The 16,299-nt window shown below is 35.9% G+C and overlaps 1 protein-coding gene across 1 annotated transcript in view; it reads left to right on the top strand.

Moving 5' to 3' along the window:
- Positions 1–452: 452 nt before the first annotated feature.
- Positions 453–16,299, top strand: part of LOC104466701 (leucine-rich repeat serine/threonine-protein kinase 2-like) — a gene marked incomplete at its 5' end in the record, with an annotated part of 22,843 nt that continues 6,996 nt past the window's right edge. Inside the window, 17 exons of the mRNA XM_010080222.1 lie at positions 453–671; positions 1,805–2,006; positions 2,623–2,711; positions 3,706–3,893; positions 4,818–4,972; positions 5,987–6,133; positions 6,287–6,478; positions 7,225–7,371; positions 7,703–7,803; positions 7,978–8,168; positions 8,820–8,980; positions 9,808–9,978; positions 11,826–11,926; positions 12,582–12,776; positions 13,788–13,981; positions 14,285–14,357; positions 15,117–15,301. Of these exons, the coding sequence (XP_010078524.1) occupies positions 453–671; positions 1,805–2,006; positions 2,623–2,711; positions 3,706–3,893; positions 4,818–4,972; positions 5,987–6,133; positions 6,287–6,478; positions 7,225–7,371; positions 7,703–7,803; positions 7,978–8,168; positions 8,820–8,980; positions 9,808–9,978; positions 11,826–11,926; positions 12,582–12,776; positions 13,788–13,981; positions 14,285–14,357; positions 15,117–15,301 (2,711 nt within the window). The remainder of the gene's footprint in view (positions 672–1,804; positions 2,007–2,622; positions 2,712–3,705; positions 3,894–4,817; positions 4,973–5,986; positions 6,134–6,286; positions 6,479–7,224; positions 7,372–7,702; positions 7,804–7,977; positions 8,169–8,819; positions 8,981–9,807; positions 9,979–11,825; positions 11,927–12,581; positions 12,777–13,787; positions 13,982–14,284; positions 14,358–15,116; positions 15,302–16,299) is intronic.

Here is a 16,299-nt window from a genome sequence, read left to right as displayed (position 1 = left end):
GATGACAACTACCAGAGTACCCTTTGCTTTTCTGTTTTGTTGGGCATTGTTAATGAAAAATGCAGTTGTCCCTCTGTTTTACTGACAATGTTATTAATCTGCAAAGCATGAAACACAGATCTACACTGCTTCCTTTTAGAAAAAGATTATTTTTTAATATGCTCTCTCTATGTTAAAAAGTGTTTTGTATTTGCAGGCCAATGCATTTTTACTGCCTTATCCAGTCAAGGTTATTATATGTGACTGCAGTTTAAACTTACTCTGAATAAAGACATGAAATAGTATTTCAGATTTCAAACTTATTTAAAAGAGGCATATTTAAAGAGGGAGAAACAGTTGCTTTTTCATTGTATTGATTGTTTTGACTGAATTGCTCACATTTTATGTGGCTATAAAACAATAACATCATCATTTGCTATTGAATTAATTGACTGTATGGATCTTACTAACAGGCTCGAGCTTCAACATCCCCTGTCATTCTTGTTGGCACTCATTTAGATGTTTCTGATGAAATGCAATATAAGGCTTGCATGACTAAAATTACTAGAGAGCTGTTGAATAGGCGAGGCTTCCCAGCAATCCAAGATTATCACTTTGTGAATGCTACAGAAGAATCCGATTCCATTATGAGACTTCGGAAAATCATAATAAAGGAGAGTCTTCACTTCAAGGTAAGCTACATATTGTTTGTAATGTTGAAAACATCCTTGGTTTAGTTAAGTAAATACATTTTTAAACATTAGTTAAACATAATTAAATACATTTTAGTGTGATAGCAAACTGATCTTGCCTTTTATAAAATGTTACACACAGCAAAATAATGAAGAAAAATTACCAGTTTTGTTTTCATTTCTTTTCCTACCTTTAGGAGAGGGGATAGTTTCTATACATAATATAGACACTTTGTGAAAGGAGTGTTACAAGGTACCTGCTTAGAAGTTAGACAAAGTTAGTTAAGTATTCAACGTTGTCATCAAGTGTTCTGAGTCTTTGAAACTACACAAGGTACTAATTAAATTTTCACAAGGTACTGATTACATTTTTGACACATAAAAGCACTACAGTGGTGTTTAGCTTCTCTGCGAAGATAAACACAAAATTAGTTCTTACAAACTAAGAAGCCAATTTGGAAATGTTGGGAAAGTTGTTTCCTGTTTCCTGAAAAGAAATGACTAGCCCAGCACCATGGAGAATGAAAAACCTGGTTGGGTGCTAGCTAATACCAAAGGTCAAAGGATTTCTCCAGGAAGGAACTCAGGCTCAGGAAACAGGAAAAGCAGCCAACTGTGTTTCCCTTAAGTGTCACTAACCTGGCTAGATTTATTTCCTTCTCCTCTCTTGTCCATCAACTACCAGCAGTGGAGACTTTTAATTGAGCTAATGCCCTTTTCTCCCCAGTTTATCTAGAGGTGTCTTTTTTTTTTTCATTGACCTATTGTCTTGAGTTAACCTGAGATGTATGACATCATCTGTTCATACAGTGAATATTTTCCTTTTACTTCAAATCAAAGCTTCCCTTTGAATTTCTAAGAAAACATAATTTTTTGATTTTTTTATGTACATGTAATGTGGAAATATTTTCTTCTTTGAGTATTCATTTATAGAAGGACATTCATATTGTGATTCTGGAAGAAGAATTAGTTACTTCTACCTTTCAGAAGCCATGTTAGTCAACAACTGAGTGTTCTTGTTCCTTCTTGCTGCTACTATTGAGTGGACATACCCACCTTACTTCTTAGTGCTATTGTTTGCACTTCACATTAATAAATTAATACATTTAAGATTATTATTCTTAATTATACAGATCAGAGATCAGCCAGTGGTTGGTCAGCTAATTCCTGACAGCTACCTGGAGCTGGAGAAGAGAATTTTGCTGGAACGTAAAAATGTCCCAGCTGAATTTCCTGTGATTGATCAGAAACGCTTACTGGAACTGGTACAAGAAAGCCAGTTACAGTTGGATGAAAATGAACTCTCTCATGCGATTCACTTTCTGAATGAATCAGGTAAAATACTGTCTTCAATGTATGTTTGTTAGCACTTTGTTTCAAATCTGCATCAGACAGGCCTGTACGTATTTTTAAATCTCACACAAGGTTGTCATAAAGTGTTGAGCTGAAATGCTTAAGCTTGGGTTACGTTAGTTTGATAATCCAGGTTGTACGTCAGAAAGGAATTCCATTATATAAAGGATCACTACTGTAACAATTTTTATATCTTACCCTTCCTTGAAAATATCATACCTGCTGGTTAGACAGCACAGTTTCTGAAGAAAGATGTGATTGTTATAATAGCTTGAACAGAATAGAGGTTAGATGAATATCTGTAACAGTTTATCTTGCCATACAGACTTCATAAGATTAAATAATAAACGACACAGCCACTTGTCAAAATTCCAATTCAGATTACAAATCTAACAAAACATCTGAAAATAAAGGGAAAGCTGAACAAACCATGATTGCATTCTACTCTCCTGAAATAGTGACATAAATTTAATAGCTGTATTTATTATTTGAATTCCTCGTGTCAAGTCACATAGAAAAACTGTCCAGAGTGGGGTGTTTATTTTGCTTACTGTGGACCTTGAGAAATTTGTTGCTAATTACAATATTCTTTGTGCAGGTGTACTCCTTCATTTTCAAGATCCAGCACTACAGTTAAGAGATCTGTATTTTGTAGATCCTAAGTGGCTATGTAAAATCATGGCACAGGTTAGACTCTGGTTACTTTTTGTGTCTACATTCATGGAAATTTTCCCCCTGTCTAAAACCACTGTAACTTATTAGTGATTCTTCTTTAATATTTCCATTTCCTTGCTGTTTCTTGATCTAGAATTTTCTCTGGGCCCAGATTGATTTACCTGGCTCTTTCTGTTTGCTTTCTAGACAACTGTCTGTCTCTGTGGTTTCTATATTCTTATGCTGTAATATATCATTTACCATTTAAACTATGCTGGACACAAATGTAGGATAGAAAAACCCCAGGGATGCAAAGTAATCCTGCAATATGTTGTGACAGGTTGAAGTGAAAGCTGGAACTTTGGATTAAAGTAGTAAGAATGGGGGAAGAAGGGTCATTATATGCTTGGTACAGATGGCAGAGGAAAGTGAATGGATATGGATATAGATTCACATGTTCGGATGGGAGAGGAGCAGACTGATGGCTTAAGTGAAACCATCAGTGATATGTTGATCTAGAAACACTCTCAAAAATTTTTATATATATTCGAATTTCCTAACCTCTGAAACTTTACCTTTCATTCAGTGCAGGAAATGGGATGGCAGAAATGTAAGTTTGAGCCTTTAAAGCAGGTGGGCTTAAGAGTGAGAAAAGACCTAGAAGATCATGTTATTGGTACCAGTGTTCTTGGGTGAAGTGCTGATATGAAAAATTGCTGTACCTAGGCTCCTTTCAGAGAACACTTTCAGAAATTAACTTGTAGAACAAGTTTCCGTATAATATGGAACAGTGAAAGCTACTGAAGAATGGTAGCACACTACCGGGTGAACAGGTTAAATTTTTTCACTGCTGTCTTCTTGCTGGCTAGAAAGAAATGGAAAATGTTTGATTTCACTGGGGAGTCCATTTTTTCCCCCTAACTAATAGGCTAACAAATATTTCAGGGAACAAAGTTTGTCAGGAAAATGCAATCAGGAAATGCAAAATGTAACTGTACACCTGAAATAGTTTTACTTTTTTTAAAAGATTCTGACGGTGAAAGTGGAAGGCTTTTCTAAATATCCTAAGGGAATTGTAAAGCGTTCAGATGTGGAAAAATTCCTTTTAAAGAAGAGCAAGTTTCCTAAGATCTACATGTCACAATACTTCAAGCTTCTGGAAAAGTTTCAGATTGCTTTGCCATTAGGAGAGGATCAGCTGCTAATCCCAAGCAGGTAAGCAAAGAGCTAAACCCACAAATAGGAGCCGTAGAGATCAGTCAAAATAAAAACCTCCCATCAGGCTAACTAGTTTAACCAACCATCAAAGCAATTTGGTATATGAAAGCGTGATGCATACTTAATACACTACATTTTAGTAAATGCTTTCACAGACGTGTTAAGCTGATCTTGCAGCAGATAAAGCCCACATCATATTAGCATGGTAGGTAAATGGAATCTATAGATGATAAGATGCTTTATGAGGATAACATTTCTTTTACGGTTACCATTCTTTTAGACTACAGCAGGAAGATTATAATTTAGCTTTACATTGTGGTGTGCCAGCATTACAGATATTTATTGCAATATAAAAGATAACCATGATTTTCTGTAGTCTATTTGCTTGTAGTGAGAACAACAGTCAAGTTACTTGGGAGCAGTATCTCCTCCAAACAGCCTAGTTATGAAGTGTGGTGACAAAAAAGTGTTATAAATTTCAATGTGGTCTTTTCACTTTATCTGAAGCAGGTAACACATTTTCTCTGCCTCAGTTACAGATTTCCCTAATGGGTTTTTTGTTTTGCTTAACGGAGTGTTGCATGGTTGCATTGATTAGAGCTTCTGTGTTTGTCAAAGTCCTGGGACAGGAAGATTTTTTCTGAATGTCTTACCTGTCTTCTATGTGTCTCAGGTTTTTCTCACATTTACATTAGATAGATAATGATTGTTAGTGAGGTTTTGTTGAAGTTAAATTACAGCAGAACTTCACTTTAGCACAAGCAAGCAGAATAAGCATATACACTGTCTGTCTGCTCCCTGGTCATTTGAATCATTAATTCATGAATGAATAATACATTTTACTTAATAAATAATGTATATCATCTGTCAGTTTGGATAAAGTACATTATTAAATACTTTCTAATTTTTTTATTCTTTCAGTTTGTCTGATCACAGACCTGTTATAGAACTTCCCCACTGTGAAAATTCAGAAATTATCATCAGGCTTTATGAGATGCCATACTTTCCTATGGGATTTTGGTCCAGGCTGATCAACAGGTTGCTTGAAATATCACCTTACATGCTGTCAGGAAGAGGTACAAACCTTTATCTTTAAAAGCAATAGCGAGCATGTTTGCTTTGAATGCCAGCACCTGCACATTAAATCTCTAATTCCCAATATTGTTTTGCTTTAGCTAATTTCTGGCCACTTCACAAATGTGTAAAAAAAGAACAGTGGTCATTTTTGTACCTTAGAAATATCCAAATAGTGCCTGATCTTTTCAGTGGTGTACAAAAGCAAGTGAAGGTTGTAAGCAGCCTATTTCTCTCCTTTGCATGCTAGAGATGGAGGAAATCCCTGTATTTATGCAATGTTGCCATTTGCCTCTACAGGGAATACAGGAAGGGATATGTCTTCCACACAGAAAAACAAACTGTTTTTCTTCAGGTTCATAGATTCTCCCTTTATGAAAGTCTAAAAACTTTGCTTTTATCAGAAGCAGAGGGGGGCGGTTGTCTTCATTTTTCTCCCAGTAATTCCATCCTTTGACATGAGATCTGTCTGTTGAACTTTGCAATGTCATTCATCTTTGGTTTTTTAATGCGTGATTTATGAATACTCGTGAGAGGTAAAGTATGTAAATTATGCATTGCTAATGCTCTACAAATACGATTTATCACTGCCTGGTCTCCTGGCGTTTGATTTCTTCCTGAGCAGTGAATTCCAGTCACATCTTGCTATTTCATGTGTGTGTGATAGAGCGAAAATCTAAATCACTTTTTTTCATATGTTGCCTAAGATATGCTGTATTTGAACCTAAGCATTTCTGTAGTCTCTACATGTATCACCTGCTATGTGACTTACCATCTGATTTAATATTTGGTTTGTAGATATACCTTATAGAACTGAACACCAGTTGACATATATTCAGCTTTGGTGGACGTATTCTGTCTGCAAAGTTGTAGCCTTTGTTTTGTTTGTTATTTGGGTAGGCGTAAACATACAATCATAATTAAATACTTAAAGTACCATTAATTATTCTGCATGTTTTAAAATATGACGTTCATATTGGAGATCAGATTGTTAATCTAATTTTTTTATTTTCTAGAACGAGCTCTTCGTCCTAATAGAATGTATTGGAGACAAGGCATCTACTTGAACTGGTCTCCTGAAGCTTATTGTCTTGTGGAATCAGCAGTATTTGACAACAACCCAGACAGTTTTTTGAAAATTACGGCACCTTCTTGCAGAAAAGGTTAATTATTCCTGAGCCTGATTTTTGCTCCAGTTTGATTGCAGCTTGGCATTTTGGTTTGTTGTGCTTTTGCCTTTGGAATGTAGAGTTTAGTTTTGTAATTACAAGTATGGCAGATTGAGGCTGTAATTTCCCTCTTTTGGTTTCTTAAAGGGTGCATCCTTTTGGGGCAAGTTGTGGATCACATAGATTCTCTTATGGAAGAATGGTTTCCAGGTTTGCTGGATATAGATGTATGTGGTGAAGGGGAAACACTGTTGAAGAAATGGGCTCTGTACAGCTTTCAGGATGGTGAAGAACACCAAAAAATACTACTTGATGACTTACTTAAAAAGGCTGAAGAAGGTATATATTTGTGCCATTTGAGGTATATTGAGGTATACCTTATATAGATAAATATTATACATCCTCTTTATAATATTTGTATACCTCACATTATTTTAAAATGTTTAATTTCTGTAAGAAATAATTACAGTATGAGTGAAAAGCAACTTGCTCTTTTTTTATGTAGGAGCTGTCAGTGTAAGTATAGAGTATGGGACAGATTGCAGCTACTCTGTATAGTCATGTATAAATGGCAATAATAAAAAGAATAATTTTATTATTATACTGATAATTCAACTTCATTTATGGAATCAAGTCCAGCACATACTAAAACTGATAACTAGATCTTTTGGTTGGACCATGTACAACAGTAATTTAAAAGGCAATATTAATGATGACATTCTACATGCTAAGAGAATTCTTTTTATAGACAGAAAAATAATCTATTGGTTAGTTTGGTGGTGTTACATAGCAACAGTTGTTATCACATTTGCTTGGTCCATATACAGAACCTTGAAAATACTTAAACATGTAAAATGCATTAAGTTAAATGGCAAACTTAATTAGTCTTCCGTTCCATATATATATATATGTAATGTTTATGTGTGTGTACTTAGATATATAGATATATATCTTTATACACACATATTAATTGAATTTTAGGTACAGTGATGATATGCACATCACTGAGATCTATGTACTTTTCTGTGCCTTTTGAATGATGATTACTTTTTTTTTTTTTCAATTGTGTCATTTATTTTTCTTAGGTGACCTTTTGGTAAATCCAGATCAACCAACACATACCATTCCAATAGCTCAGATTGCTCCTGATCTGATATTGGCTGATTTACCTAGAAATATTATGTTGAACAATGATGACCTGGAATTTGACGAAGCTCCTGAATTTCTCTTGGGTAAGCATTATCTGGTAGGGTTTTTTACAGAGCTTACATAAACAAATCTATTGAAGTCAGTTCTGCAACATATGGAAAACATTTTAGAGATTTTTTTCTGTGAAAAAAAAAAAATTAAGATATTCTGAATTTCAGGTTACTGAGTTTTGATTTTCCATTAACTTGTATCCTAGGACACTGTTTTTTATGCGTTCAGATTACTGATCATGAAACTTAACAGAGTAGATGATCCACACATTTTAAAATTGGACCCTTTCAGTTTTTTGGGGTTTTTTGAGAAATGGTTGGCATCCCTTTGTTTTAATATTATTTTCAATTTTATCTTGAAAAGGTGATGGTGGGTTTGGATCTGTGTATCGTGCGTCCTATGGTGGAGAAGAGGTTGCTGTAAAGATCTTTAATAAACATACTTCCCTCAGGCTCCTAAGACAGGTAAGAAGTATTGCCTTTTTTTCTGCAGTGCTGTTCTTGGAATACCAATCCTAGTGAAGTCCTTAAAAAGCTCAAGCAAAGTGCAAGACTTCACTCCAAAACATTTCTGAGTTTACTTCAGAGCTACAGAGGTTATGCCATTTGCAGTATTTAATCTGATTTTACAATTTACAGGAGCTTGCCGTGCTTTGTCACCTCCATCACCCCAGTTTAGTGTCTCTGCTGGCTGCTGCAATCCGTCCCCGGATGCTGGTGATGGAATTAGCCCTTAAAGGATCTCTCGATCGTTTGCTTCAACAGGACAATGCAAGTTTAACGAGAACACTTCAGCACAGGATAGCTCTACATGTAGCTGATGGTTTAAGGTAAATGTGACTTCTGTGTTGCTGTAAAAACAAGATACAGCTGCAAGTGAAAAGCTTATCTTTTCTTATATCTCAAGCAGAGTATTCCCTGGGTCAGACAAATACTTGTATTTTTATGATTGATTAGCTGATATATAACACAAATTTTTGTTACCTGGTTTTTTTCTGCTAACAAGTGGCACTCTCATAAGTAGAGAAGTAGCAAGACCCCTGGGTGGAATTCCTATGTGGCTCTTGTTTTCTTATTAAAATGTCAAAGACATTAATTCGGTGTATTTTTAAAGTTCTGAAAGTCCATGAATGTCCTCAGGAGCTATTGAAGTGTGACTGTGGAACCACAAAAACTGAAAAGGAGCTCAGGGACCAACGAAGCTTAAACTTCTAAGATTCAGTTTTCAAACTGCCAGTGACACTTCAGATAGGACATGGTACTAAAATAATGCACTGTTTATGTGCCAGTAAATAGTATTTCAGAACAATTCTATAGTCAATATCCAGTAAGGTGGTGTCGGTGATGTTTGACATTTTTAACACAATATTTAACAATTGAAAGCACGATTTACTGTTGTGGGAATAATGCTTTCACTGTGTGTGATTATAGATGCATCCCTAGTTATGAATGCTTTCAATAAATACCTTTTTCATTAACAGGTACCTGCATTCAGCAATGATCATCTACCGTGATTTAAAGCCTCACAATGTGTTGCTCTTTACCCTCTATCCCAATTCAGCTATTATTGCAAAAATAGCTGACTATGGCATTGCCCAGTATTGTTGCCGAATGGGAATAAAAACCTCTGAAGGCACACCAGGTATGGAAAAATGCTTTGGTTTGCAGTTCATTATGTCAAAAAATAGCTAGGGTGTTTTTTATTTTATCTGTGAGAACTAACTCAAATCTATCCTCTAGTCAAAATCATGAAATGTAGTCCTAATCCTATTACAAGTTGTGATGCCAGATTTATACCTCTTGGCCTTGCTTCCTATTCATGTTTAACTCCTTTTAGAAGAATCAAGGAGTATACTCTTTAGAATTAAGAAGTTCCCTTTAAAAAGAGAACAAATTTAATTACATGCGTTAATTTTTTTTTCTGTCTTGTTTTATTATTGTTATTGTGATGTTGAAATTATACTGCTAAAAGTATTGGTTGTTTTAATTTTCAGTAATGCATAAATAGGTCTTATTTATTGCCTTAAAAAAAAAATTACCTGCACTGTTCCCTGACTTTAGAGACAGCATATTAGCATCCATTTTAAAGCACTGAACAATTCAACAACTTTGAAAATTGCCTTTAGTTCTTGGAAATTGTGCATGAGGGTGTGACTTCAAGTGTTAAATGTTAGGCTTTCAGTAAAGACAGCAGACTTACCCTTCCTTTTCAGTACTCATTGCTGAATGAATTTTTTTACGTGTAGTGGTGCACAACCTCTGTAACTGATGTACTGTCCTCTTCCTTTATGCTGGTTGCTGATATTTTTGGAGGTCTGCCACATGCAAACTATTGCCAGCCCAGAAATAGTGCACCATTTTTGGTTTACCTCCTGTGACATTTTCATCAGTAAGTGTTTGCTCTTAAAAGGATAAAGGTGGCTTCAGCTTGGTATGAATCATTACTATTAATGAATTATTTATTTGCAGGGTTTCGAGCACCAGAGGTTGCCAGAGGAAATGTTATTTACAATCAGCAAGCTGATGTTTATTCATTTGGTTTGCTGCTTTATGACATTTTAACAGGAGGAGGTAGAATAATGGAAGGGTTGAAGTTTCCAAATGAATTTGATGAATTAGCAATACAAGGAAAGTTACCAGGTATGCCTTGTTTCTTCAAGTTTTAACATGAAAGTGGACCATTTGTCTTGCCTCCTCCAAAAAGAACACCTCTTGTGTTTTATGTTGTATCTGACAGTGAGCAGAGGAGGAAACTAAATAATAGCAATTTGTAGAAGCTTCTCCTAATGTCACACTGTCTGGAAACAGTGAGAAATAGGCATCTATTCAACATCACATTGGTTATAATTTCATTGCAATTTCAAGGGATCTAGCTGTTTCACTTTTTATAAAGAAATAGAGGGTTTGTATACTTGGGACTTTATCCAGACCTAGCTAAAAAAGGTTGCTGAAGGTACCTTCTAGTACCATGTCTGGACTTGACTTTTACATATTACTGTAATAATGCACATCATGCACTAAGGTGAACACAAGACCACTTCTCTTCTTTGATTGTTATACATTATGTTAAAAAATCCTTCATAGAGAAGCTGTATATCTTAAAATCTTTTTTTAAAAAGCCTTGAAATCTTACTTAAAAAAAAAGTGCCACTCCCTTAAAAGAGCTGCCACCCCTAAACATTTTAAATAGGAATTCCCTTTTAACTTGTCAAGAGTGTGAAGTCCCTGCTACGTAATATTCTTCATATTCCATCTGCATTACAAATACACAGTTGCTGGCTGCTGGAAGGAGGTTTAGACAGGCTATCAGGCTGGACGTGATGTAGTCAGCTGGACAGTGTAACTCAGTTTTTGGCAACTACTGTGTAAAGAGCTGTTGAAGTTTTGTAGTACTACCAGCTTAGTTTGTGGCATTCTTATTTGTTGCCCTGCAATAGTGGATATACTCATAAAACATTCTTTAAGACTAAAAAGTCACACCATCTAGGAAAGGGCAGCAACCATACCACTTAATCGGGCATGGCTTCTCCTTTAGGAGAGACTGGGAGTTTTCTGCTCTTCAAAGAGAATAGTCTAATTCACAGCTCAAACAGTTTAAACCCCCTCTATAAAGAGGCCATCCCAAGAATTGTTGATTATCTCATGAGTGCAGCTGTCCATTTGGCTATTTTCTGTATTATAAGCCCTAAGAAATAATCAGAAGTATTAGTTTCTGGAAATAGTACAGTCCCATCTGTGTACATGCTCATCATTTATGTATTTCTACCAAAAAAGGGGCTGGTTGAGCTCACAAGTAAACAGTGCCTATCATTTGCTGACAGGATATATTCATTTGCAGGTATTTATCATTAGTATTACCTCTGTTTAATGTAGGACTGGACTATCTGTAGTGGGTTAAGGTGGACTAAAAGGAAAAGCAATACCGGCACCATTACTGATGAGTGATTTGTTCTTAGAGAGGTCAGCACCTACAGTCATAAGATACATATTCAAAGGACTGAGTGGGAATTTAAACTTCCATATCTCATAAATACTGTATGGAGTTGTTTATCTAAATTGCTATACCTTTTATTGGAAGTTCATCTGTATTCCATGTACTCTGCCCGAACACAGAAGAATAAATGTGGCGAAAAAATAGAATTGAAAAGACTACAGACTGAAATGACATGACCTTGAATGGTCATCATTAATCAAAACACAACTCACACATATCTGTGGTTAAGTAGAGGGACATTAAAAAAAAAGTTAAAGCAAAAAAAGTTAAAGCAAAATCCATGTGCTTTAACTGCTTTTAATGGAAAGGACTCTAACTCTAGCATTTCATGCTAGATGAGCGCAATTCCAAGCTGTTCATGCTGACATTTTACCTAAGAGTGTGATATTTCTTAGAGCAGCTCTGTAAGAAGTTAGGTGAATTCTTAAAAAAGCAGAAAGTTATTCAGAAATCTCATTTCTGAACTAAAGAAGTTATCTAATTTTACATTTAGATCCTGTCAAAGAATATGGGTGTGCCCCCTGGCCTAAAGTTGAAAATCTAATTAAACAGTGTTTGAAGGAAAACCCTCAGGAACGACCAACATCTTCCCAGGTATTACTCAGTGTATTTATTTGTATTTTTGAGATAGATGATAAGATGAAGTTGTGCTTTCTAAAAAGGGATATTTAAGTTAGCAAGAGGCACAGGGGTTTTTATCTTCTTTTCTGGAACTGAAATAGCCATGGAATATTGCCTGCTCTTCCCATCCAGGATAAACTGTTCCATTCGAATCTACCAACCATTTATTCTAGCCTGCTGGTTTTCCCTGTGTTGCTGTATAGTGATTGTAATGAAACAGGATTCGGATTACTTCATGGTCTTTACCAGAGCTATGCAAAAAGGACTTTGTTATATAGTATCAGTGCGGTCAGCCTACGCTGTTCCATGCATGTGAGAGGAGGAACAGCGGTGTGGATCTGAAACGTACTTTGTTATCACACGTCACCGTTGCTCTTTGAAACGGGTGAAATTTTCAAACATCCCTTAACCCCATTGACTTCCTGAGATCTTAACAGAAAAATATGAGTGAATGTAAAGTTGCTGAGTGCACAAAGATTGCTCATTAGTAGTGGTAAGACAAATGAGCAGACCTGCTGAGATGCTATGTCCATATCCCATAACACATTGTTATCCATTGCTTGTTATTTATTTGTCACTGTACAAGCCATTGGTTTTTACCATGTGCATGCTGTGGCTTTCTTTGTAGGTTTATGAGATCCTGAATTCAGCAGAGCTCATCTGTTTGATGAGGTATGTTTCTATACCCAGCACGTCCACAGCAGAATGCATGGTAGCTGCCAATCAAATCTGCAAGAAGGCAGGAGTCTGGATAGGCAATGGGAACACAGAAAGAGCACAGCTTTCGTTTGTTAATCTAAATACAGATGGACACACTTGTGAGGTATGTGGGAAAGTTGTCATTTATTCTAATTTTTTGGCACCCAGATGTATTTCAAAATAATTAATTGCATTTCAACAGCAGGATATTACTTCTGGAAAGCTAAGCTTTGAGAGAACAAAGATTGCTTAAAAGTGAGTCATCACTGTATACATGAAATGAAGCAGAAACGCCATCACTTTTTCCTCTCTTCCTGCCATCCAGGCTGAACTTTCTCATAATAGCATCTTTCTACTACTGGGTTCCTTTCTTCCACTCAGATGGAAGCTCTTTCTAGCAGGGAGGCTGGAATAAGAAGTAATAGTTACACAGCCCTTCATATCTCCTCTGACAAACCAGATAGTCTCTTAACGATTCCTGTCTTCACATGGATCCCACCTCCTTGTGCCACTTTGGGTGATACCCTCCAGTTCTTTTCATTTGCTTTTTGTACATCTCAGTCCTGTGCCATCAGAAAAGGGAAAAGCTTTTACCCAGGCTTGATGTGCTGTGATGAACATGTGTGCCAGAACTGAGTGTGACTCATCATCAAAGTTGTTCAAGTTATATTTCCATCTGCCATCTGTTGACCATGATGTATTTTAATTGGTAGCTTTGGTATAAATTATATGGCTTATTTTTCTAAAACTAAAATGAAAAAAACAAGTATTAGACCAGTAGTTTTATTGTTAGCAATTAAACTGAATGTGTATTGCAGTGTAGTTCATTTGCTTAATTCTCTGGTGGCTTTGAAACCTTCATTAGAATAGGGAGAGACAATATGTTTTTCAGCATCCAGCTTAGAGATTTTCCTGTGTACTGTTTGAGGGGTCTCTCCCAACACTTTGAAGATAGATGGCACAGTTGAACATGTATTCTGCTAATAGGGAATTAGATTTCTTAATGGGGAGGTTGGGCTTTGGATTTGTCCAAGATCCAAGAAGATTGTACTTTATTTTTATTACTAGCAAATTACTAGCATTTACCCTTACTGAAATCATAACCAGGTTGTTTTTCTTTTGTTTTCTGACTCAGGACATTGCAGATAGTAAAATTTTAAGTTTGACCTTAGTGACCCTTCCCACTGAGAAAGAAAACTGGATTGTAGCAGGAACCCAGTCTGGTTCTCTGTGGGCAGTTAACACAGAAGATGAAACAAGAAGGCATCGTCTGCAGAAAATGTCAGATTCCATCACTTGTTTATACTGTAATTCTCTTTCAAAGCAAAGGTATAAATTAATTTTAAATATTTTGGATTACATTTTTAAAATATGAGTAAACAGAGATGTTCAAAAGATGTCATCTGTACACTCATGCAGTTTTGTTTAGACAACTGCTTATTTTGCCTGTATTTTCACTTTAATTTTGCACCCAGTGTAACTGGAGACTACATTCCTGACCACAGGTGGCTATATTTGCTTTTAGTGTTCAGTGAAACTCTTGAAATACCGGAGGCTACTAATTCTAATAATTTAATTTTTTCTTTACCTGATTAAGGCATTTCTAGAATTCATTATTTTATTTTATTTCAGCAAACAGAAGAATTTCTTCTTGGTAGGCACAGCTGATGGCAGACTGGCAGTTTTTGAAGACAGAGCAGTAAAGGTAGACTTGTTCTTTGCTGTCTGTTCTACCAAATACTGTCAGAAACTAAAAATAATTTTCTACTCCAGTCTTAGAGGAACTGCATGTGTTTTACAGTATCTGTTTTAACCAACAGAGTTAAGAGGGGGAAATTAATTCTCATTATAGGACTTTGAAAGGCCTGGCAGACTGACTAGGGAATGACATTAATTGTTGTTATTAAGAATATTTTCACAGTTTTAATCTCCTTTATTTATTGCTGTAATAGCTCCTTTTTCTTTTTGTTCACACTAAGTTTCCGTAGAATAAATAACTTTAAAAAGACAATATTGTTTAGATTTTCTGTAGGTCCGAGTTCTGCTCACAGAACAGATAAAGAAATGCTGGGAGCTGCTTATGTCAGCTGCTTCCTGAGGGTTAGCTCCTCACCATATGCAACTTAGAGCACTTACAGAGTTGAAATGCATTGTAGAACTAGAATAGGGTCACCTACGGGATTTCTGCAAGATATGGATGTAACTTCCCATACAGTTCTTGAACTGCTCCGGGGGTTGCAGAAAGTGTCAGTCCCGGCTCTGTCCTGTTTCCACTCACACAGCCTCTGTTTATGGGACACCTATGATGAGACTACGGTCTCATACATTCTGGAAAGATACCATAATGGTTCAGAAAATCTAGCTGTGTAAATTTAATTCTGCAGACTGTGTGGCCTTCTTTTAACAGTTTCTGAATGTCTGTATACTCCTTGTTTCTAATGGAGAGTATATTTTTTTCTTGCAGTGTAAGGGTGCTACACCTTTGAAGATACTAACTATAGGAAATGTTAGCACACCACTGATGTGCTTAAACGAATCCTCATACTTGTCTGAAAGAAATATGATCTGGGGAGGCTGTGGAACAAAGATCATTGCCTTAACTAGTGATTTCTCTGTTCAAAAGCTCATTGAAACAAAGACAAGTCCGCTGTAAGTGTTTTTTTATAAGTGATGTTACTTGGCTTTTTTGTTGTTTTCATAGAAGATTTCTGGCAGTAGTTTGATGTAGTGTCTTGTCCTCAAGCTCATGTTTTGAGTTCTCTTGTTTCCATTCTTTTACTTCCATAATATAGATGGAATAAAATGTGCGTTAAAATAAGATCAGTGAGCAGTGTTTAAAGCGTTTGTTGCTCCTTTTAAACAAGGGATATGCTTTTTTACTATGTAAAGGATTTATGAAGTCAGTATGTCTTCAGAAAATGTATAAATGCAACTGATTAGTTTTTTCTCCCCCGGTTGAATTTGTCCAAGCCCTAGCTACTTTAATATTTAGAATTATACACACATACTTAGCATAGTATTTGTCCTTACACGTTTGTCAGTATGATATGTGTGGATATCTTTGCCCTATAGAGTTAGATCACGTATGATTTCTGACGTCTCATCATTTAAAAATTTGAGACTGAAGTTTTACACTAACAGAGATCATTATTCTGAGAAATTAGTTTGCTTTAGAAGATAATATGTTAATATAAAGCAAAAAACTAAAACATCAGTAAAATGCAATTCGATGGCAAGATGCAAAATACATCACAAGAACAATTTGAGCTTTGTGGAGGCAAAACAAAAAGTACAGTTGTCAAAACCAAGTAACATTAGGGAAAGTAGCAATGTTACTGAATGTCTGCTCTCAGGGGCCTGTGATCTTGAGCTGTTCTTCAAGATGAATTGAAGAGTCAGTGAAATAAGCTAATGCTGTTAAAATGCAGGGACAATAATATTTTGATACATGCAGGCACAGATCTGACATGATAAACAAATTTGTACGTATAGGAAAACAGTCAAAAAGTCTATCAGATGAAGAGAAATGAGCAGAGCAAGGTGAACTATCTCTCACTGATGCTTTTTAGTCTTAGTCGTCTTTGGTTTTGTGGCCCTTTACGGTCTTGTGGGCCCTGTAAGAACTATGGAATGTCTCCAGACATGGA

This window comes from Pterocles gutturalis, unplaced genomic scaffold, assembly GCF_000699245.1.
Source record: "Pterocles gutturalis isolate BGI_N339 unplaced genomic scaffold, ASM69924v1 scaffold6114, whole genome shotgun sequence".
In the NCBI taxonomy this organism is placed as follows: domain Eukaryota; kingdom Metazoa; phylum Chordata; class Aves; order Pterocliformes; family Pteroclidae; genus Pterocles; species Pterocles gutturalis.
The sequence above is the reverse complement of the archived record's forward strand: the minus strand, read 5'-3'. Positions and strand labels throughout refer to the sequence as shown.